At 40.5% G+C, this 22451-nt stretch overlaps 1 protein-coding gene across 3 annotated transcripts; it reads left to right on the top strand.

The window, feature by feature from the left end:
• Nucleotides 1–436: 436 nt before the first annotated feature.
• Nucleotides 437–18782, top strand: gne (glucosamine (UDP-N-acetyl)-2-epimerase/N-acetylmannosamine kinase). Of its 3 annotated transcripts, none has more exons than XM_063218238.1 (14): nucleotides 437–684; nucleotides 5481–5689; nucleotides 8584–8830; nucleotides 9760–9967; nucleotides 10480–10632; nucleotides 11668–11880; nucleotides 12010–12097; nucleotides 12336–12546; nucleotides 12657–12698; nucleotides 13737–13866; nucleotides 14379–14600; nucleotides 15192–15374; nucleotides 16111–16227; nucleotides 16321–18782. In XM_063218238.1, the coding sequence occupies exons 2-14, from the start codon at nucleotides 5529–5531 to the stop codon at nucleotides 16554–16556; spliced, it is 2211 nt and encodes a 736-aa protein (XP_063074308.1). In that variant the 5' UTR covers nucleotides 437–684; nucleotides 5481–5528; the 3' UTR covers nucleotides 16557–18782. The 3 variants fall into 3 exon arrangements, with proteins under 3 accessions (XP_063074308.1, XP_063074306.1, XP_063074307.1); XM_063218236.1 differs by lacking the exon at nucleotides 437–684 and adding an exon at nucleotides 1876–2489; XM_063218237.1 differs by lacking the exons at nucleotides 437–684; nucleotides 12657–12698 and adding an exon at nucleotides 1877–2489.
• The last annotated feature ends 3669 nt before the right edge of the window (nucleotides 18783–22451 follow it).

Genomic DNA, 22451 nt, shown 5'->3' with positions numbered 1-22451 from the left:
TTATTATTATTATTATTAGGCCTATTATTATTATTATTTAAGTGTACTTGCAGTATTTATAGGCCATACACCAGTCTGGATTTTTAGAATAGGCCTATGATACATTTTAGTGATTTTGTCCTAAAAAATCGTCTAGAGCCTAAATATGTTTGATGTTCCCAACACTGTCTCCCACTCCTCAATAGTCTGTAATTAATAGCCTACGTTAAGTGGTCTTGTCTTTGTGCTATGTCTGGAAAAAAAACCGCCTGAAGACGAGTCGATTGTCAGAATTGAACAAATCTGCCGTTTCCAAAATGACCTTTGACAAAAAAAAAAAAAACACCCGTGAGACAAATTATTAACACTAGCCTACTATGAACTAAATTTTAGACATTGATGAAAAAAGTAACCTCGGTGCGCGTGAGACTCCTCTGGTGACTAGAGCTAGGCATACGTGGACAAACCTGTGCTGTGGGACGCATCTTTTGGATCTGCGGCTCTGCAGTCAGTCAGTCCCTGGAGTCGTAGCGACTCGCGAAGTTTAGTAGGTCTTGTACTGTGCTGCCAGGGCTGAACTGAACTACTGTAGTAGAACTAGTTCGCGAATGGAGTGGAGAGATCAACTGCACCAGAATAGCATCCGAAGTTCACAATCGTCTTTACATTGAACATTGTAGATGTACCAGGACCCAATAGCCTGAGGTACGTATGCGAACACTGCTAGCGCCTACCTTAGCATGTTCCATGTGAACAAGTCGTTCTAGGCTCTAGCTGGCTAACTTGGTCAACAATCATAGACGTGTAATGGGCACAACGATCAATGGCACGGCGAGTGGTTCTTGCTACTTTGTGTGCATACACTTCTGCCCATAATATTATAAACTTTCTCCGTAGGAACGGGTGAAAGCAGGCAATAGGAACGTGTCCCTCTGCCCACACTAAAAAGTAGTGCGAGTTATGTCGAGTGAGTGCTAACATACCCTGTAAAACATCTAGTTATTAGCTCTATGTAGCCTTGTTCATCATCCATCAGAGCATGTAATGGGTGTTGCTAGCTAGCATTACTTCCGCAATCGTTTTTAGTCTGTTTGGGGTCTCATAGAAATATGCAAGTCGTGATTATTAGGTCTTTACAATTACATCAAAATTGTGTGTTAGCAGACTTCAGTCAATGTACTGCCTTGGACCTAGTTAAATGATAACTCCTTCGGTGTGTGTAAAGACACACGTCTTGAAAAACAGACCCGGAGTTATGAAGATCAGTTATCACTTGAGCCTCTTGTATAATTTAAGTCAAAGTGATATGGTTACTTATGTAGACCTCCTTGGGTTATGACGTTTAAAATCTTCTCACATTAAAATGTAGCCTGCAGGTGGTCTGCTTTCCCGTATCAGAGTTACAAGCTGCCCTAAATGACTACCCATAGTGAAAATGGGATGTGTCAAACTAATGTCTGGTTCGTTTGTCTCTCTATGAGTGCAACTAGCTGTGAATCGTGAAGGCAACAGACAATACATACACAAAGCTGCCCAATCCCAGTCTACCCTCCCTCAATTATGTTATATGTGTACATGTGTGCAATTAGTGTTATAGTGTGTGTGTGTGTGTGTGTGTGTGTGTGTGTGTGTGTGTGTGTGTGTGTGTGTGTGTGTGTGTGTGTGTGTGTGTTTCTCTCTCTCTCTCTCTCTCTCTCTCTCTCTCTCTCTCTCTCTCTCTCTCTCTCTCACTCACTCACTCACTCACTCACTCACTCACTCACTCACTCACTCGTTTACTAGTGCCACCCACCCTATCCCCTTCATGTAAATCGCAAAGTATTGATCTTAGCATGAAATGAGCACTTGCACATTTACACAGCCACATGTATTTTGTTTTAAAGAGATATAATATGGGCCCTGTTTGAGCATTATGTAGAACGACTTTGCTGATCATTGTGATCCCCAGAGCATGATCTAAGCATAAAGTTTTGATTTTAACCAATCAGATGCAGCAGCAAGTGCAGCCACTTTCCTACAGCTGGGTTACTGATGTCACTACAGCCTTACATTAAGTGCACAAGTAAACACATAACATGCATATCATATTAATATACATGTGTGGTCCGTCTGTTGGAGGCATCAGTGAGGTTGAGAGGCTACAGCCTTGTCCGGATGGAGGATTGGAGTGTGAGTGTGTGTCGTAGCCCTCCCCCGCCATCACTTACTCCAGCCTCCAAGTGGATGCTGAGTGGGAGGGATCTGTAGCTGCCAGACTGCCAATGACAAATGCTTTTGTCCTGCCCTCCTCCGTCCTCTGAGTTAGGGGGGTGTGTTGCTTTTGTGAGGCAAAGCGGAAGTGGTAATCGTACCGCTGCTCTAAAAAAGACTGCATGAGCCGGGTGAAGAACGAGGGACTTGGAGTGAGGGAGGAAGCAGATAAAATTCTGTAAGGTGTATTGGAGGAAAACGGTTGCTTACAGGTCAGAGGGCAAAACATGTTCCCTGGTACTGAAGGGCGTAATCCACATGTAAGTGATCTGCTATCTATTTTTTGGGTTCATTTTGTCTGCATCATATCGTCTTGTCGATCCCTGCCCCCCATCCTGTTGCCGGAGCTCAGCTGTAGTCTTGTGATGCTATGTCTTACATGAAGTCTAGCTATGCACTTGCAATGGGAATTTCACAGAGGTTGTTGATTGTTGTAGAATGTTTACCGCAGGCTTCAAGAAATCTGCTGAAAAGGTGTGTTTAGTTGTTTCTAGTGGATTGGTCATGCAATATTGTCAGCGAATCGAATTTCTATTAATGTTGCTTCCTGCATCCTATTATGTGCTCTTTTTTGTGTATACTTTTGTCATTGTTATCTAATTTCTTATAAGCAGTTGAACTGGGCATATTCATGTGATGAATTGAAAGCCAAGACATCCAGTCAAGCCAGTTCAAATCTATAGACTAGGGGTTCTCAACGGGGGCTCTACAGCACCACAGGGGCCGTTGGGTAGTCCGAGGGGGGCATTGAGAAGTATACAGCTGAGAGCAGTGCTTAGTTACCATTGGGGGGCATTTGACCATTTTATTTAATAATAAGGAGGGCGTTGGCAGGCGTATGGTGAGGTCAATGTGGCATTAGGAGGCATATGATGCGGCCAAGGGGGCGTTTTTTCCTAAAGGGTTGAGAACCACTTATATAGGCTGTAGATTTTTGTTTAAACCTGGCCCCAAAGAATACCCTTCAGTGACTATTTGAACTCATTGTGTAACCACAACCTCCTGTTTGTTCAATCAGCATGAGGCTGTTTCCAGATGTTTTGATGACCCCTACTAGGAAAGATTCTGGGATCTCCACTCTGTAGCTCAGTATTTAGGTTTAGCTCAGTTTTGTGAGTAGCTATGGCAGACACGACATAAGCGCAAATTATCCAAATGTGGTTTTGACACTGTCCCATAGTTCTTAGCATGATACCAGTCCTAACCTGCCTTTGGCATGAAAAATAATTATGTGTTGTACCACATAGCATGGCAGCATACTTAACAGATGACAAGGGTGACCAACACCCAAGACCAAAAGGCAGCAGTAAATTGGAGTAAAAAGGAGTAAATTGAAGATCACAAAAAAGATGCAATCATCTTATATCATCTATACACTGTAATATAATGTTAGATTGATTCCTTTTTAAATCTTCATTTGCAACTTTTAACGACATAACTTTGATTAACTGACTTTATTGAATAAGTCGACCCCAGCCAGAATAACTGTGGTATCGCCATGGCTAATGGGGATCCAACAAATAAACAAATAAGTTGTTCTTTTGGCTCTGAGAAAGCCCCATTTTCATTCCCACTCTCTTCAACAATACTGACTTGCATTGTGATGGTCTTGAACACAAGTGTTTCACAGAAATAATTGTCTGTTTAATGACCACCCTTTTATTGCTGATAAGACACCAGCTCTGATCCGTATTTAACTTGTCTTATCTGATCCATTCTTTGTTGAAAGGCAAATACTTACATTGCTGTAGTTCCTGTAACAATTCCGTTTCACTGGGAGACTCAGCCTTTATGTCAACATGTCTCCCAAAAACACACACTAGGGAATTATGTCCTCCATCAATGATTGTCAGGACCTCGGCGTTGTGGACAGAAATTTCTACTTTCTTTTGGCAAACTATAATCAAAGGTATCCATCGACATGCCAAAATGAGAAATATAGTATATTGTTGAGTATTAGAGGGGTCATACTATCCAAACACATTTCTGCATTGTCATATGGGTCTGCACTGCTGTAATAAAACCCACAACAAAAAACACTTTCATTTGCTTTCTATGACTGAATGAGAAGATTTTGGTGCAAGACACAATATGTCATACTTACAGTGTTTGCTCTACTAATACATGCAGGAAGGTCTATGAAACCATTATTGGATGTTATCGAATCTTCAATTGTAGTTTGATGTGTGATATGTCGTTTGATATACAATGCTAAAATCTGTCAGTGTTTTTAAATCACCTTGGTGGTCAGATTTTTAAAGCCTATATATACCTACACTTAAAAAGAGTATAATATGGCCTCTTTAAAAGCATCCATTTATAGTGATTATGAAGATGATTTATAGCAATCTGACAATGACAAAATGGTCCTGATGACCACTGTGAGTGTACTCAAAACACTGTTCCATAGTTTACGGTTTTGAAGTATTTGTTCTTTGTTTTCATGCCTCAGCACCTCCATGAGTGGAGCACTCATGTAAGTATTGTCCACGGCCTGGTTACCCTCCCGCATGGTGAACTCAGGCTTGCATAGATACCTGCTGTGTATCTTATGCTAGGACACTGCTGCGCTGTGAGCACTAACCTCTACTACAGACCCCTGTTCAATGGAGCCTCATTTCCATAGAGCTCCTCTGTGGTTAGAGCTGTGGCACAGGAGAAATGTCGGCTAGAGTTACATTCAGTTTTGTTGCTTTAAATGTAATCTTTTTTTTATTTCAGGCCATGGGTCAGTGGTAATGAGAAGTTGTACTGTGAAGAATTCTGAAAAGTCTCAATACATTGTTTTAAAAGCCTCCATCAGGGTTATGAAAATGTATTTGGTATGTTTCATGTTATTGTTCATATAACATAATGAAAGGCTGATTACCGCTGAAAGTGTGCGATGTAAATAAGCAATGTAAATAAGGTTTTTTTTTTTAAATATTAAAATGAAAAAGGACATAATTTAGTAATCAGTCAGTCATGTTACATATTCAGCAACCGGTTGCACCAGTTGAGATTTCAACTTGAAGGCAAGCGTTAACAACCACCAGTATGATTGCCAACCATGTGTGCACACGACCTCAATGAAAATACCTCAAAGTACACGTCTTCTTATCTCTATTGACCAACATCCTACACACCCATAGTAAACCCGCATCGTCTCTTGATTTTATCGAAACCTGTACAACCTGTGCCATCCTCTGGCACGAGTAAGAGACCTCTTTTCTACTGTCATTTACACATGGTGTCTCTTGTCTCTATTACAGGAGGCGTATTACCTGAACATTCAAAGGGCGAGAGAGCAAGTAGAGAAGATGGAAAATAGTGGAAAACGGAAACTTAAGGTGTGCGTGGCAACCTGCAACCGCGCCGACTACTCCAAACTGGCGCCCATAATGTTTGGCATGAAGGCCAACCAAGATGTCTTTGAGCTGGAAGTGGTGGTATTGGGATCTCACCTTATTGATGATTACGGGTAAGCTGATAAATAGCCTGAGTTGAATATGCCGTTGAAATCAGAAGTTTGCATGCACTGTAGGCAACTGATCCTTATTTTCCTCACAGCCTTGGCATTAAAATCAGATTGATTTTTTTGATGTCTAAAGTGATTGGTTAACGGTAGAGTATGTAGGATGGTGGCCAGAGAATCTTAACATCTCATCTTAACTGGGTCCATCATCACCTGGTACGGAAACGCCACAGTGCGTGAACAGAAAGAACTACAAAGGATAGTGCGCTCTGCTGAGCGCTGTATTCGTCAACCTCTGCCTGCCGTGAAAGACATATACACAAAGAGAGTGCTATCTAGGGCCCATAACATTCTCAAAGACCAGTCACACCCAGGATATGTACTATTTAAAAAACTGAGATCTGGAAGGCGACTGTGCTGTCACAGAGCTAGAACTGAAAGACTGAGAAAGAGCTTTTTTCCTCATGCCATTTGCTTACTGAATTCCTCCTAATTACTTTGATTGAACACACACACACACACACACACACACACACACACACACACACACACACACACACACACACACACCTTTTATTTTTATTTTTTATTTTATTTCTTCTTCACCCTTCTTCTGCACACTTGTTTTGCAACGGCCATGCATTTCATTACAAGTGACACGAAAGTGTCTCTATGTACATGACAAATAAATATCCTTGAATCCTTGAATCCTTGAGAGAAGGCATTGCAACTATGCTGCTCATTGCAACTATGCTGCCCTTTCCCAAATTTGGTCATGTTATAAATATTAATTAATATAAATATTAATTACTAATACTTAAGTGGTTTGACCAAAGTACAGTATGTTTTGCCACCAAAGAAATTAAAAATGGCTGACGCAGAGAAGATCCACCTTTAATATGGAAAATTACATTTTCCCAGACATAATGAATACTTCAAAATGATGGTGGTGGACAGTACTCATGACATTTTGTGAAGGAGCAGCATGAATTCTGGATACAAGGATGTTTATTTGTCATACACATAGAGACACTTTCGTGTCAGATGTAATGAAATGAATGGAGGTGAGCTACTACAAAAAATACATACTCTACCAAAATGTACCAACATTATCTCCACATTAATAAGATAGCTTTTTACAATGTTTTTTTTCCCACTTCTCCTACGTGCTATACATTTCGATAGTATTTGGTCTAATTGCTTTACTGTATCAAACGCTGTGGTAAATTTTTTTGCATATCCTTGCACAAGCTTTTCACAGTTGTCGGCAGGAATGTTGGCCAAGCCGTCTGACAGAACTAGTATAAATGGGCCATGTTTGTAGGCTGCCTTTTGCACACATACCGTTTCAGCTCTGCCTATAAATGCCCGATAGGATTTAGCTCAAGGCTTTGTCATTCTAAAACATTCACTTTGTTGTCCAGAAAACATTTTTAACCAGCTTGGCAGTTTCTTTGGCTCATTGTTAGACCGATTCGTAGCCAAGTTTCAACTTACTAGTGGATGAATTGAAATGCCAACCCCATGTTGGAATGTTCTCTGGCTTGCAAGCGTCCCCCCTTCTCCTCCACACATAAAAGTGGTCATTATGGCCAACCGTTAAATTTTAGTTTCATCAGACCATAGGACATATCTCCAAAAAGTATGGCCTTTTTCCTTGTACACTTTTGTTAAAAATGGCAATATTCTCCTGAAAGTAGTGGTCTTTCAGTCCATGTTGGTGCAGGAAAGCCTAATTTATGCCTCCAACGCATAGCCACAGGGTGTGCCAAATCTGCCTCTGGGGGCAACCATTACCCCCACGCAGAGGGGCTGCGAGCATTGTCGCGCGCCTCCAAAAAATCCTGACTACGCGGCAGACAAAAGGCGCTGTGATTGGTCATCTCAGCTACTTCCTTGTTCTCGTGGCAGCACTGTGCCGCCCGGTAGTTTGCAAGAGCAAAAGGCTGGTCAGTACTGTGTTAAATACAATATCAATGCTTTCTTTCTAGTGTGTATAAGCTACAGTGACTGAATTATTAGGCCTAGGTAACAAACAATGTATCCTTTATACACTCGTGGCACAATGCCTACAGTCTGACGACTGTATAGTAGCCTAATTTCTCCACCAAATGTAAACGCACATCGGCAGACTCAAATTTCTCCATGCTTGCATTTTCTGCAAGTAAAAAAACGGACTTGGTATTTCAAATAAGGATACCAGTGCCTTGCCTTTGCAGTTTGTGTAAAAAATACCAAGTTAACTGAGCTAGAAAGCAACACTACTTTAGCCTAGTAAACAAGCGCAACCCGCTTGACGGCGAAAACTTTCGGCTGCGAGTGGTCGTCTAGCCTCGCATCGGTCGAACATTATGAACACTGTGCCCTGAGTCTGGCAAACCAATCACAACGCAGAGATTTGTTTTGAATTTGTTTTGAATCAAAGCGGGTGGGGTTTTGAGAGAGTGACGACGAAGCTCGCAACGTTGGGAAAGCACATCAACGAGAAAGATCGCTGATTGGTCAGAGCGCCGACCTATAGGCACAGGCACGGGTTGAAAAACAACAGGTTGTTCTCATCAACAATCTTCGGATGTATCGTTCATCGGGACCAGACTAAATCACTCACATTTAGGCTGGTTTATCAGGCTAACACTACTTAATAATGACCGTATTGCCTGCAGTTAAATGAAGGAAACTGATCAGTGACCTGATAAAATGCAGGTACTAAATAATTCTGTCCGTTTTTGTCGCTCAAGTAGCTTGTGACATGAGGTAGTGAAACATTTTGTGCACACATTTATAGGAGCCGTCCAGTTCACTTATGACAGTGTAAGCACCACACCACTGTTATGTTTAATATTCAACTACTTGTTGTTATGTTGCCAACAATGGTAAAAATGCTTCGCATTTTCCTACAGAAACACATTCCGTATGATCGAACAAGATGAATTTGACATTGGCTCCAAGTTGCATACCATTGTGCGAGGGGAGGATGAAGCGGCTATGGTGGAGTCGGTTGGTCTCGCACTTGTCAAGCTGCCAGATGTCCTGCAGAGACTCAGCCCTGACGTGCTGATCGTCCACGGTGATCGATTTGATGCTTTGGCCCTGGCTACTGCTGCAGCCCTTATGAACATTCGCATTTTGCATTTAGAGGGAGGAGAGGTGAGTGATGGAAAGAGATGCATGTGAAGAGATTTGGAATGTCACTTTCTGTATTTGTCTGTATTTTTTTTAGAACCCCTTCTTACGTTTCTTGGACTAATGCAGCCATTCTTTTGAAGCATTTATACTAAACTCACCTGCTAGGAGTAACCTGTAGCTTGAAGAGTCTTTGTGTATATGAGACCTTCGTTCCTGGTGCTTGGTGTCTATGCAACAGAGGAAAAAGACAATGGAAACAGGACTATGGTTGATCAAAGCAGCAAGCGTCCAGATGCAAGATTAAGCCTGTTCCTATTCTCCCTAGACTGTCAAACAGGAATTATGAAATGATTGCATTTTCTTGACATCTTCACATCTTTTTGACATATCTAACTTTCACTAAATTATGGAATATTGCAAATCCTAAATGTACCCTTGACTCTACTCATCTTTATTAAAGGATAACTTATTAAAGGATAAATTTCAACATGCAGTTGTAATGTTCAGTTCACACTACCCTAGACTTGTCAGTACCTGCGTTTTTTACTTCAGCCTTTTCTGAGATCCTGGTCGTTGTAATGGGGAAGGTGTTTGTTTACATTTAAAAAAAACATCTTGATTTACTCCCAAAAACATCCAAAAGGTTATGCAACATCAGCAGACAACTAGCAAACAGTGATAGCTTTTGGAAAAATATTTGGAGTAGGCCTATGTTTTATTCTAAGAATTCTAAAAATTCTAAGAATTTTTAAAATGTAAACAAAAGCTGCCCCCATTAGAATAGCTCAAATCTCGGAAAGGGCTGAGCCGGAAATTGTGGCATCACCGGGTAGTGACAAGCCAAGGGTAGCGTGAGCAATGCGACAGCATATTGAAATTGATTGAAGTGGTCCTTTAAGTAGAATATGCCTTCTTCTACAGTCAAACAAATTACTGTCTTCTGTTTGTAGGTAAGCGGCACTATAGATGATTCCATTCGACATGCTATATCCAAGTTGGCACACTACCATGCTTGCTGCACACGCAGTGCTGAGCGTCACCTTATTGCCATGTGCGAGGACCATTCCCGTATTCTACTGGCTGGATGCCCCTCTTACGACAAACTTTTAACAGCACATCAACGTGATGACTATGCCGACATCATCAAAGCTTGGCTGGGTATGTCTGGAATGGGCTAACTGGTAGTTTACCAGCCTCAGTAGTTTGCTTTGACCTTATTAAAATTTTGCCCAAAAGTTACTGGGTTAACAGTATGTTGTTAACGGACAGAAGGGAACCCTATTTTATTCACTATCGTGATAGATGGGGCTACGGTATATCTTAAAAATAGAAACTGAGGCATTTTCACATTAGTTTGAAGTGAGTAGGACCCACGTTTGACAGTTATAATGGAAAAAAGAAAGCCATTGGCCATCTTTGCACAAAAAGAATCCCATCAGTATTTTTGTGTAATGTTGCTAACAAACGGGTTAAAAAAGCAAACAACACAAAAAACAATATTCCCTGTCAAAGTCGCAAAATGGACTCTCCCTTTTCATGTCTGAGGATATAGCACACATCTTTTCTATCTAGGCCTCATTAACTTGTCAGTACATTTGTGTCAGGACTTAACAGTGTTGATGAAAACTCACTCAGACTTATTTCACATGTTTTGTTGTTGTTCTGAACAGGGGATTGTGTCAAGGAGCAAGATTACATCGTAGCATTGCAGCATCCCGTGACCACCGACATTAAAAATTCCATAAAGATCTATGAGTTGATGCTTGATGCTCTTATTTCATTCAACAAGCGGACATTGATTCTTTTCCCTAATATTGATGCTGGTAAGGATAAATTATTATTTCATCCTGTAGTTTGCAGTGTTAAGAGAGTCAATTTCTTGCATTACATTGAACTCCAATTTTCATTCTTAAAGATGCATTTAACATTTATTTGTTCCAGGCACTTGAGTAGTCTGACTAAACTAACCTGGTGTGAAATTGGATAATTGCCTCCACCAAGGAAGTTATGTTTTCAGTCACGTTGGTTTGTCTGTCTGTCTGTCAGCAGGATAACTCAAAAAGTTAAGATGAAGGATTTTGATAAGATTTTGTGGATTCTTTGGAAATGACATGAGGATCAAGTCCTTAAATTTTGGTGGTGATCTACATCACGATCCGGATCCAGTCATTTTACCATTGCGAGACGGGGCGAATTTTGACATTACAGTTTCTAACTTCACAAAAACAAGGCAGAAAGATTTTGTGAAAAAAATTAGGGGGTAACATAGTCAAATGTTCTATCAAACAGCTTCCTTGGCGGAGGTCTGCACTCTCTGAGTGCATTTCTAGTTCAAGTTTAACACACACACATTCACACACATGGACAGTAGTGCTGTAGTACTTGAGTCCTGGTCTCGATACCCTTTGGTCTTGGTCTCAGACTAAGCAGGCTTGACTATATCATCGCCATTTTTAAAATCTGCATAGAAAACTGAAATGTTTTTAAAAATGTACACTTGGATTGTGTAACTAATCATACAATTGTTCTTAAATATGGCAAATGTGCAGCCCCGTTTGGCACTCAATGGCTAGCTAAATGCTGATAGCACGGTGCCGGTGAATAGCACGGTGCAACAGACTGATTGCTGGCTCGTATAAACGCCAGAGAGCTTTGCATGATCTCGCCTCAGATCGGAGAAGAACATGGTTCAGTATGCAAACATTGTTGACTATTCCATTGATGATGTGAATGTGCACCAAATATCTTTGTTTATGAAACACTACACTGCATGTACTGCTAAAATGCTACAAAAACATGTGGTTAAATGTTTGTTGTAGGCATAATCGTTTCTAAGATAACCTTTGTCTTATTTTCAGGTAGTAAGGAGATGGTACGTGTGATGCGCAAGAAAGGTATTGAGCAGCATCCTAACTTCCGGGCTGTGAAGCATGTGCCCTTCGAGCAGTTCATCCAGTTGGTGGCCCATGCAGGCTGCATGATTGGCAACAGCAGCTGTGGTGTACGAGAGGCAGGAGCGTTTGGCACACCAGTCATCAACCTGGGCACCAGGCAGACAGGCCGAGAGACAGGTGCGTTGAGGCTACTGAAGAGTGTGTCACGTGAAGTGTAAATTTGCTCTGTAACTTGGCTCTTTGTTCAGTTATTTGTGATATTGTTGTTGCCCAACTAAGTGTTCATGATGCACGGTTGTTCCATAGGGGAAAATGTCCTCCATGTCAGAGATGCAGACACACAAAATAAAATCTACCATGCCTTAGAACTGCAGTTTGGAAAGCGATACCCCGGGTATGTACAGTGATCTTTCCTTATGTGTTTCCCGATTGGGAAGCCGGTGCTTAAATAATCCATTTACATAAGAACATAGACTATCTTGACTCTTTTCATAATCTGTGGGCAGAAACCCCACAGCATGACGGGGAAGGGCAAAAATATGTCAAAATAGTGTTTTTCATTTAGGGAGCCAAGAGTAGGAGTCCAAGTTTCCTAGTGCTCCTTTTATGTGTATGCTTTATTTCCCCCCCAGTTCTAAGATATATGGTGATGGCAATGCAGTTCCACGTATCCTGAAATTTCTTCAGTCCATCAACCTGGATGAGCCACTTCAAAAGAGTTTTTGCTTCCCTGCAGTGAAGGATTGCATTTCTCAGGATATTGACCACATTCTGGAGACACAGAGTGCCCTTGCTGTGGATCTTGGAGGCACAAACCTGCGTGTTGCCATTGTCAGCATGGTGGTAAGATGTTATATTTATATATTCTGGATATACGTAATACTAGTCAAAAGCTCTTCAAGGTCATCTGAAGTAGCGTAACAAAGCACCTTACATATGACTCAATGCTGTAGGTGCCCACTTCTGAACTTGCCTCAAGCCAAGCTGACTGTCAGGTACTACAATGCTCAAGGTTGATAAAATGGTATCTGCAAAATAATTTTGTGCATGCTAAAAAGGAAGGTGTGATTGAAGGACTTCTTAATCAGCCTGTTTGAAGAAGCGGTTATCAGACTGGTGAATGTGAATGACATAATTTAAGGGACAGTCCACCTTGTTTCCCTTACTGAACTATGTTCTTCTCTAAACTGAGACAAACTGATGTGTACCTCTCTGGTCTTTGTGCTCTCAATCAGTCTGGTATGCAGTGCTACTTTGTAAGCATTTAGATTAGCTCAGCTTGGCATTTAAAACGGATGAAGTTAGAAGTGACCAAAGTCTCCCATGTAATTCCTATTTAAAATTGCTTGTATGAGTACAGTAGTTACACGACCCAAGTGTAGTTACCCCAAATTTTCTATTCGCACTGTAATGAAGAGTAATAACACATCACTGCACTTCATAGTCTTCGTCAAAGTTTTAGAAATCTGCAGGTAAGGAGAGAAATACATATTCATGAGAATCCAGAGTGTTATGGGAAATGTCTCTGTGTTAGGCTACTTAACTAATTAAGTAACTAGCACTGTGCTAAGGGTGCAGACCAGCTGGCGGCTAACTGGTCTCATAGGACTCAATGTTAACTGCTAGCTTGGAGGTCAAATTTGCACGGCCAAACCCAGAGAACGGTTGAAAGTATAGGAGGACGGTAAAACCTTATTATTTAACTCAAGGCGAAGTGTAAAATTAGTTTATTTCCAAAAATGGGACAGTATCACTTTAAGTGTTTTTGGAAGCGCAGCCCAGAGAGGTACACCTCAACTCATCCCAGATCATAGAATAATATGTTTCAGAATGGGAACATGGTGGAACAGCCCCCCGTGTTTCTATTACGGGAAATAATTTGGGGAAATTTGGAAATTGGAAAAATGTTTTGATCTTTTTCTTGTTTTTACACCTTTTTAAAGACGTGAATGGTTGTAAGTCTTGTTAATTGCTGGAGCAGCATTTCTGACTGATGCAAACCTGACTATTTTCCTTTTTCTCACGTGAAACAGGGTAAAATAGTGAAGAAGTATACCCAGTCAAACCCAAAGACCTATGAAGAGAGAATAGATCTTATCCTTCATATGTGCAAGGAGGCCTTAGCCGATGCTGTGCGTTTGAACTGCAGAGTCCTCGGAGTTGGTGGGTTGCCTTTCAATGAGATATTTTCACAAAAAAGCTCTTTGTCTTGTCTGTTGTTTCTTTCTTCATACACACTGGGGAAATTGCATTACCATGTGTGAGCTGGGCTGTCTTTTGGCAATTGAAATGTGAACATTAACATATTTTTCATATTCACTAGGCATTTTTGACTAGAGATGTTGATGTTTTCTGCCTATCAACTTTTATTAATATATGTAAAGGGACTATATTTTTCAAAACTTGATTTTTTTCCAGGAATACATTGTAAGTTATTGAAAACAACAGCGATAACTCGAGTGATGAATCAGCTAAGTGGTTCAACACTCACATGTGCAACAAAGAAACGGAGACAGACAGAAGTTCCTTGCATTAAAAGACCAATGGATGTCTAAGTCAAGAATGCGTTTAAATGGCCTGGTCTTTTTATTCTTGCAGGAAACGCCTTGAAATATGTAGACAGCTGATAAGTGGTACGATATAAGAAAGTACTTCTGCATTCTCATGTCTTTTAGGAGTATCAACCGGTGGCCGAGTCAACCCCAAAGAGGGTGTGGTGCTACACTCCACAAAGCTGATTCAAGAGTGGAGCTCTGTGGATATACGCACACCCATTTCCAATGCACTGCATCTGCCTGTGTGGGTGGATAATGACGGAAACTGTGCTGCGTTGGCTGAACGAAAGTTTGGCCATGGAAAGGGTGTGGAGAACTTTGTCACCATCATCACAGGAACAGGTACAGTACGATGTCTTGTCAAATATCATTGCTGTGCCATTAGTTACTCCTGGGGTGAGGAACGGTTTTCATTCATGACGGTGGTGGGATAAGACGGCCCGTAAACAGCCCTTGAGACATTAAGCTCCCCAGCACTGAGTTACTCTCTCATGAAGGGATCGTTACCAATTTGTAGCATTCTGTTTTGCCAAAACAAAAAGGGATAAATGTTCATTCAGATTATATGACTGTTTAGGATATGGATTGTTCATCCAAAATACACAATTCAATAAAAGGGTAAAGTTTGAAAGTTTTCAAAAATAGATTAACTGGCAGGGGATGGGATTTACGGTAATATGTGGTGGGAAATATCTTGCACGGATTTGGATTGTGAGAGTGGTCTTGGGCGTTAGCTTTGTGTTATTTAAGATGCAGCAAAAGCGTATTAAGCTTTAAAGGCAAGCGTCAAAAATGTAAAATCAATTGTATTTAATTGGTCGCCCCCCCAAAAATCTACATATTATTGTAGTAAATATTCTGAAATTCATCAAAGTTGAAATTTCAATGAGTTAGACTTTGGTTGTTTAACTGTGTCCCTATTTGTCTGAACAGGTATTGGTGGGGGGATTGTGCAACACAATGAGTTGATACATGGAAGCACATTCTGTGCAGCTGAGCTTGGCCATATTATGGTGTCCCTGGATGGACCAGAGTGTATGTGTGGCAGCCGTGGCTGCATTGAGGCGTATGCATCTGGAATGGCGCTGCAAAGAGAGGCCAAGAGGCTAAATGACGGTGAGGATCAAAGTCTGTACTCATGCACGCAGATCAACAAATGGGTCATTCCACCTGGAATCAGCAAATTTCAGAAAAAATCCCCACTAAACCCCATCAGATCCAACACCTATCAGGCTCTATACATGGGTTCTACATTTTATTTTTCTCCTGACTGCGTGAAACTAACTGCGCTCAACTCAACCTCTGATTGTTGGAAACCGTTGTCGGTCAAAAAATTAAGTCACGTGGTTGGCTGCCAGTGCCTTGCCCCTCCTCACAACATCGTGTTTACAAACACGGCGAACCAATGTATCGGCTGATATCACAGGATGTGAAAGACATGTCAAACCATTTACGGAGTTTACGGTCATAACGTACATTGAAAATGTAGGCTGCTATGGACACCTGAAACCACTTAAAATTAATTTCAAATATTAAGGTGTAAAGTAATAGCCCTGAAAAAGTAATGCACCTGGTACTAATAGAAAATGTTCAGACAATGATACCAGAACCCAGGGGAGGCAGACACTTCGTTATCAGATTTTTTTTTCGTGGAAAAGTATGCAATGCAGAGATCTGAAATGTTGGATATGATCGGTTGGGTGTATTACATAGATTTTGTTCCAGACAATTCTGCGGGGGTTGAGCGGACACCATTTGCTGATCCCAGCTGGAATGACTCAAAATATTTCAAGTTGGCAGACCAGCCTCTAATGCTGATGACTATAACTAGTGATTGTGTATGTCCATGCAGAAGACCTGTTGTTCACTGAGGGACTGTCTTTGAAAAAAGAAGAACAAGTTAGTGCCATTCACCTGATTAATGCAGCTCGTTTGGGGAACCCTAAAGCGGATGCCGTTTTGAGAACAGGTATGTGTCTAATGTTGTGTCACTCTGGACTCGTCCCGTGTATGCTTATATGTTGCTCATGCACTTGTGACGACCTCTGTTTCCTTTCCTTAGCTGGCTTAGCGTTGGGTGTTGGTATTGTGAACATCCTCCACATGGTGAACCCATCCATGGTAATTCTGTCGGGGGTATTGGCCGCCTTCTATGAAAACCCTGTGCAACAGATCATCACCCAACGTGCCCTGAGCTCTGCGCGGGACATCCAAGTGCTCACTTCGGACCTTGAGGAGCCGGCACTGCTGGGAGCTGCCAGCATGGTGTTAGATTATGCCACCCGCAGGACTTACTGACCATCTGGGCTTAGAGATTCGTGGACATTCATCACCCCTGAATTCAGTCATTTCCCCAGGCCTAAGACTGTGTTTTAATTGTTTTCTGTAAATGGATATGCCTAGACTCTGCGTACCACCTATACAAAGGCCAACATATGCATACTACAAAGGGTTTCGCATTTCTGATGCTTCCGTTTTTGAATATGCTCTTAAGTCCGTTGATCATCTGAATCTTTTACTGTTCTTATTTTACAAAGTGCACCAAATATGTCCGTTTTTTCACAGCTAAATGTTAAGATTGCCCAATACGCATGAACGGCCATCCGGGTACTTTGCTCGTGAATGTGCGTTATCCCCCTTTTTGGGGGAGAACAAACCGAATGTCTTATTAACTTGCATGCTATATCGGCTAGCCGAAATTAGCACAGTCCATGCTTCAGCCACGGCTTTCAAAAATGTTTTAGAAATGCCACTCATCTTTGTAATTAAAATGCCTTTATTTTGTTGGGTATAGCATGATTAAAATGAGCGGCTCACTTCCTGACGAAGGCTTCATGCCGAAACGTGTCGAAGTATTTTAATCATGCTATACTCAACAAAATAAAGGCATTTTAATTACAAAGAAGATGAGTGCCTTGGTATTTCTAAAACATTTTTTAAATCAACGAAGCCTGCCACCAAAGAGCACCATCTTAAAAAACTAGACAGTTCCAAGAAGCACTCCAACTGGACTTCATTCTTCAGCCACGGCTGTTTGGCTATATTATTTGAACAGTCAACAACACAACACGTCTTCGGCATGTTGAGCGTGAACAACGCTAGTCTTCAAGTCCCTGTCTTTCGTTTATTCTTTCCCAACACCACCAATTGACTTGCATTGGCTTTTCCCTTAAAGTTTTCCCCCAAAAAGGGGTGTAACGCACATGGCACACGTCACACTGTTCATGCGTCTTAGTAGGATAGGCTACTAAGCCTGTTGTAATATTCTTATGGCTTTTTAAAATGATTGCGGTTGAACATGGGAACAAACACCAGTCATTCCTGACAGGTGAACAATGAGAACAAATAATTCTGTCATTGTTAGTGTGAAATGGTTAATTACACATACAGCACCAAACAAAAAAATATTTTAAAAAGGACCAGAACTTTTATACAGGTAGAACTATAGCTTTACCAACTGCAACTGAGCTGTGACACATAGTGATTTGTCTGAGGCTTCCCTCTGAAATACTGTATCCTGATTTTGCGCAGCTAATTTCATTCAGTGCCAAAATTACAGTCATGTAATTGATTATTGTGTTATCAAATGCACATCTCCATTGTGTATGTATGAATATTTTTGCAATAGATTTTCCTATTTACAGTGACCAGTATCAGACAGGTAAAATACAAATGGAAGTAGGCCCAGCAAAGTCTTGGTAACAAGAAATTTTACAAGACACTGTAGAAACTGCACACTAAAAGGAGTAAATTGTAAAAGTAACATGAAATTGCATATGGCAACATTATCTTCTATTGTTGTTGTACCATGCTACAGCAATTGTGCACCACTACCATGAGCAAGTCACTAGGCACAGCACAGTGTTCCCCAACCCTTCTGTTGGAGTCGTGTGGTCCTCATTAGGCTTATTCTGACATAGACCAGCTGTGCCATAAATGCTATGTTGTACATTACTGGTTTAAAATGTTGTAGAAGCACCAGGCTAACTCTTGTCATTATTTCAGTGCCATTGTGATCTTTTGATCCGCATTCATTGTTTAAAAAACCTTAGGTCAAAGTTAAAAAATGACTGTTTGAACATTGAATTGTTTTCTATTTTTCACGGTTCCCTGTATACACAAAATACCAGGAAATTTGAGAAGAGATATGGAAATGTAAGTGTAGTGCATATTCATGTTCTAAATTTCTTCAGTGCCTAATATAATTTAATGATGGAGACTGTCAAATTTGTATAGAGTGGTACTATGCATTTTACAATATATAATATATTTGCTTGCATGCAATTTTGAAGAGCTTATTTCCCCTTTATATATTATGCACCATTGTTTCAATCAGTTCGTTTGAGTTTGTTTGATTGCATTATAATCACTTTTTTTAAGTCATTCCTTGATTCCAATGAAATAAGATAAGTAATTGGTCTACTGTCTTGCACCTCCCCTGCTTAATCATACTGTCTGACTTTTTATTGTTTTCATCAAATATGTAGTGTCCTCCACTGATAATTAAAATGTGCATGAAGCGAATATTGTCAGACTTGCATTAATTAAATTCTCTCCCCCTGTGTTGGTATGCATGTCTGTATGTACATGCGTCCATGGCAGACTCAGCTTGCACAATGACAGATTCTGAAATCAGCTATGGTGGGAAAAAATCCACTTCGAGAGACCACTTCAAATTGATCAGTTTCGCTGATTTTACTCCCTATGGGCATGTGTTTGAGTTAAATGAGCATTGCTGTTTCGTTCTATAAACTACTGGCGTTTCCTCTGAATTTAAGATTATAAAATGTCATAAAATGACAAATGGTCAAAATAACACACAAGATTCAATGTTTTTAGACCTCAAAAAAAGGCAAAGAGAACAAGAGGATATTCACTTTAAAACAATATAATAGTAATGATTTAATTCAGAAAGAGTTCTGAAATCAATATTTTGTGGAATATGCCATATTTTTAATCACAGCCTTCATGTGTTTTGATGGCTTTCCCCCAGTCTTTGGATGACGTTAAGGCCTGGTGCAAGAATTCCAGTAGCTGAGCTTGGGATGATGGCTTGTAACCATTCAGCTTCCTCGTAGTCACATTCCAGAGGTTTTCAATGGGGTCTTGTTTATCTGAATATCTCTAATTAGCTTTTGAAGGATCCTTAGCCAAGGGTGTAGCCTACTTACTTATGCCTCCCTCTCTTGAGAATGTTTACATCTTATGGTCAATAAAAATATGATAACATGTACATGTTTAGGTAGAATTAGTTCAAGCAGACTGTCTGTACCTTCTTGTGATTTGCAGGAAAATCAGACTCTTCAGCTGACCCACTATGATTATTTTTAATCTCACCCAGTCTTAGGGATTTCAAAGTCATTTGCTCAGCAAGGTGTTGCTGCTCTGTCCAGTGGGAAATGCACACCAGTTAAGAATTATGTCTTGATCGAGACATTGATGTGCATCATGCCTCGCTTAAAATATTTCTTATAAGATGATCAAGAGATTTTGATTTTTATGAATCTCTAAAAGCTCTTAGCTACAAGTCCTTAATGAGGTTAAAAATAATCAGTGGGTCAGTGTCAAGGAAATTAGACTTGTATACAATTGCAATGAACAGACACGGACACCAGAAGTAAGATTTTACGCTTTGGCCAAAGGGCGAGCAAGAGTGGAGCGCTTTTCAGAGAACGAGCTCTGTCTCTTAGCAAATCGATCTTAACTCACCCCGAGTTTAGCAAAAGCAAGAGTTTTTATTTCACAATTGACATAGGTGACAGTTGCCAAACATAGCTTTTCCTATTTCTAACATGTGCTGTCAAATTTCAGGACGAGAGCACTTCTTCAGTTCAGTATTTCAGTTGGCCTATCATCTTTCAGTTCAGTGTTCTAAAAGGTCTCGCACTGAACAATTGAATTTATACAGGACTGTACAAAAGAGATTTTTTAGTGATGTTAATAACCATTATTAATACAGAGATTATAATTATTCTTACAGTCAGCTGATGATCAACAAGAATTGGGTTCATTCTACCTCCAAAAATAATGTGGTTTCTGTTAAAAAAACAAAAACAAAAAAAAGATAATAGTAATAGTAATAATAAAATGCTGCACCTTTTGAGTTTTGTGAAAAAGCATTAATATGCTTCACATAATTATTTCTAAATACTCTGTAGACCAAAGTTGAATTGTTTACGCCGGGAAACGCACAATGCCATGTGTGAAGGAAAACTGAACAACCACACCCTCACCAAACCCCATCTCCATTATTAAGTACGACAGGAGTATAATTATATTAAAAAGCGACTGTTTACTCCAAACTCTTTGGGTGGAGTACAAGGATGGCATCGCCAGGCTATAATTACATGCCTACCTTGATTTCTCAGGCCCTTGTCAGTTTTCTATTCAGTAGAACAATGGACTCCCAGTTAACTGAGATACATTTTACAGAAAAACTTGAGGCAGTCCGTCACACAGTTGAACCGCACAAGAGAATGGGTACTGAAGCAGGGCAACAACCCATATTTTAGAAGCAAATCGACTTTGGAATGCATGGCTTCATAATGATAAAATGCACATTCTGGAATACCCCAGTCAAAGCCCTGACAAAAACCAACTGAGATGATATGGCATGACCTCAAGAAAGCTATTCACTCCAGACATCCCAGAAACATTGCTGAAGAGGGGCACTTTTGTAAAGAAAAGGGAGACGAGTCATCCTGAGTGTTTTGTCCATCTGATTTGCAACTACAAGAAATATCTGAGATTATCTAAAGGAGGGTCAACGCCTATTGAATGCAAGGGTGTACTTACTTATGCCTTGCTGTCCTGTGAATGTTAACCTCTTATGGCCAATTAAAATGAAAATTGGCTTTAGATGGTGTCAAGCATGGGTGGTGGCAAAAAAGTGATCTGCACAAAGAAAAGTGTCCCCTGCTTAAAGTCAATCATGATAGTGGGACTCAGATGACTTGGAGCTGCATGCCATCAACATGGCATATATACAGTACCGTGCGTTTTTGCCCCCCTTCTGATTTGGTAGCCTACTTTTTTGCACATTTGGCACACTTAACAATTTCAAATCACCAAACAAATGTAAGCATTAAACAAGGATGACCCAAGCAAACATAAAATGCAGTGTTTCTGTGATTATTTCATTTGTTAAGAGAATAATGCCATAAAACCTGCATGAAAAAGTGAAAAAGAGATTGTCCCCTTGTTAAATGAGGAGGTAGGCCTATGTGAGTAATCATATTATTTTGGACAACTGAGTTATATTTCACAGCTGCCCAAGTCTGGCTGCTACTGGCTGCCTTTCAAATCAAGAGATAGTTTGCATAAACCTGTTTGACAATGACTAGGTCATATCGAACCCATGACATCACACTGTGATCCATCAGCATTCAGGAGCAGATAATCATAAAAAAATAATTGACATGTCTCAGACTGTAAAAGGTTACAAAGTCATTTCTAAATCATTGGGGCATCTGCAAACCATGATGAGAGCCATTATCCATGTAGTGGTGAACATTTCTATGACTGTCTGTCACACTAAAATTACCCCAAGAAGACAGTGAGGGTGGATCCAAAAGTTCAAAAAGGAACACAGAACAACATCTTAACAACTGGAGGTGTTAATTACAGCACGCAATGGAAGTGTTCATGATTCAACCATGAGAAAGAGACAAGGCACACATTGGATGCATGTCAGAGTTCTAAGGCCAAAGCCACCTCTGACAAGGAGAGTATCAAGGCTTGTCTCAAATTTGCTAAAAAAAACATATTGACAACACATGCAAAGCTTCTGAGTAAATGTTCTGCGGACAGATGTAACAAAAGTTGAACTTTTTGAAAGGAGAGCCTCCCATAACATCTGGTGTGAAATGAACACTGCTTTTGAAATTAACACTTTGGCTGTAGGCCTATGTTGTGGATTATTATAGGGGCCTATTGTTGGCCCATCCATGACCCACTTTCAGTCTAGTGGTGATGGGAAGGAGGATGGCACTCAGCATTGTATGTTTACATGTCTCCCTCCATCCATGTGTTGACAATGTGAAGTTGTCCTGCCGTGCCTTGGCCAGAGAAACAACTTCAAAACATAATGTTACCCACTTTCACGGATGATGGCGAGGAGGGTGTTCTTGGGATCATACGCAGCATTTCTCTTCCTCAAAACACATTTGATTGTGTTAATGCCAAACAGTTTGA

This window comes from Engraulis encrasicolus, chromosome 16 (assembly GCF_034702125.1).
Source record: "Engraulis encrasicolus isolate BLACKSEA-1 chromosome 16, IST_EnEncr_1.0, whole genome shotgun sequence".
NCBI classification, from domain to species: Eukaryota; Metazoa; Chordata; class Actinopteri; order Clupeiformes; family Engraulidae; genus Engraulis; species Engraulis encrasicolus.
This window is presented reverse-complemented; position numbering and strand designations above follow the sequence as displayed.

Coding starts and splice junctions, on each gene's coding strand:
- gne (XM_063218236.1), top strand. CDS start 2,457: ATGTTCCCTGGTACTGAAGGGCGTAATCCACAT. Junction 2,490..5,480: donor CTGAAGGGCGTAATCCACAT/GTAAGTGATCTG, acceptor TCTCTATTACAG/GAGGCGTATTACCTGAACAT. Junction 8,831..9,759: donor TGCATTTAGAGGGAGGAGAG/GTGAGTGATGGA, acceptor TTCTGTTTGTAG/GTAAGCGGCACTATAGATGA.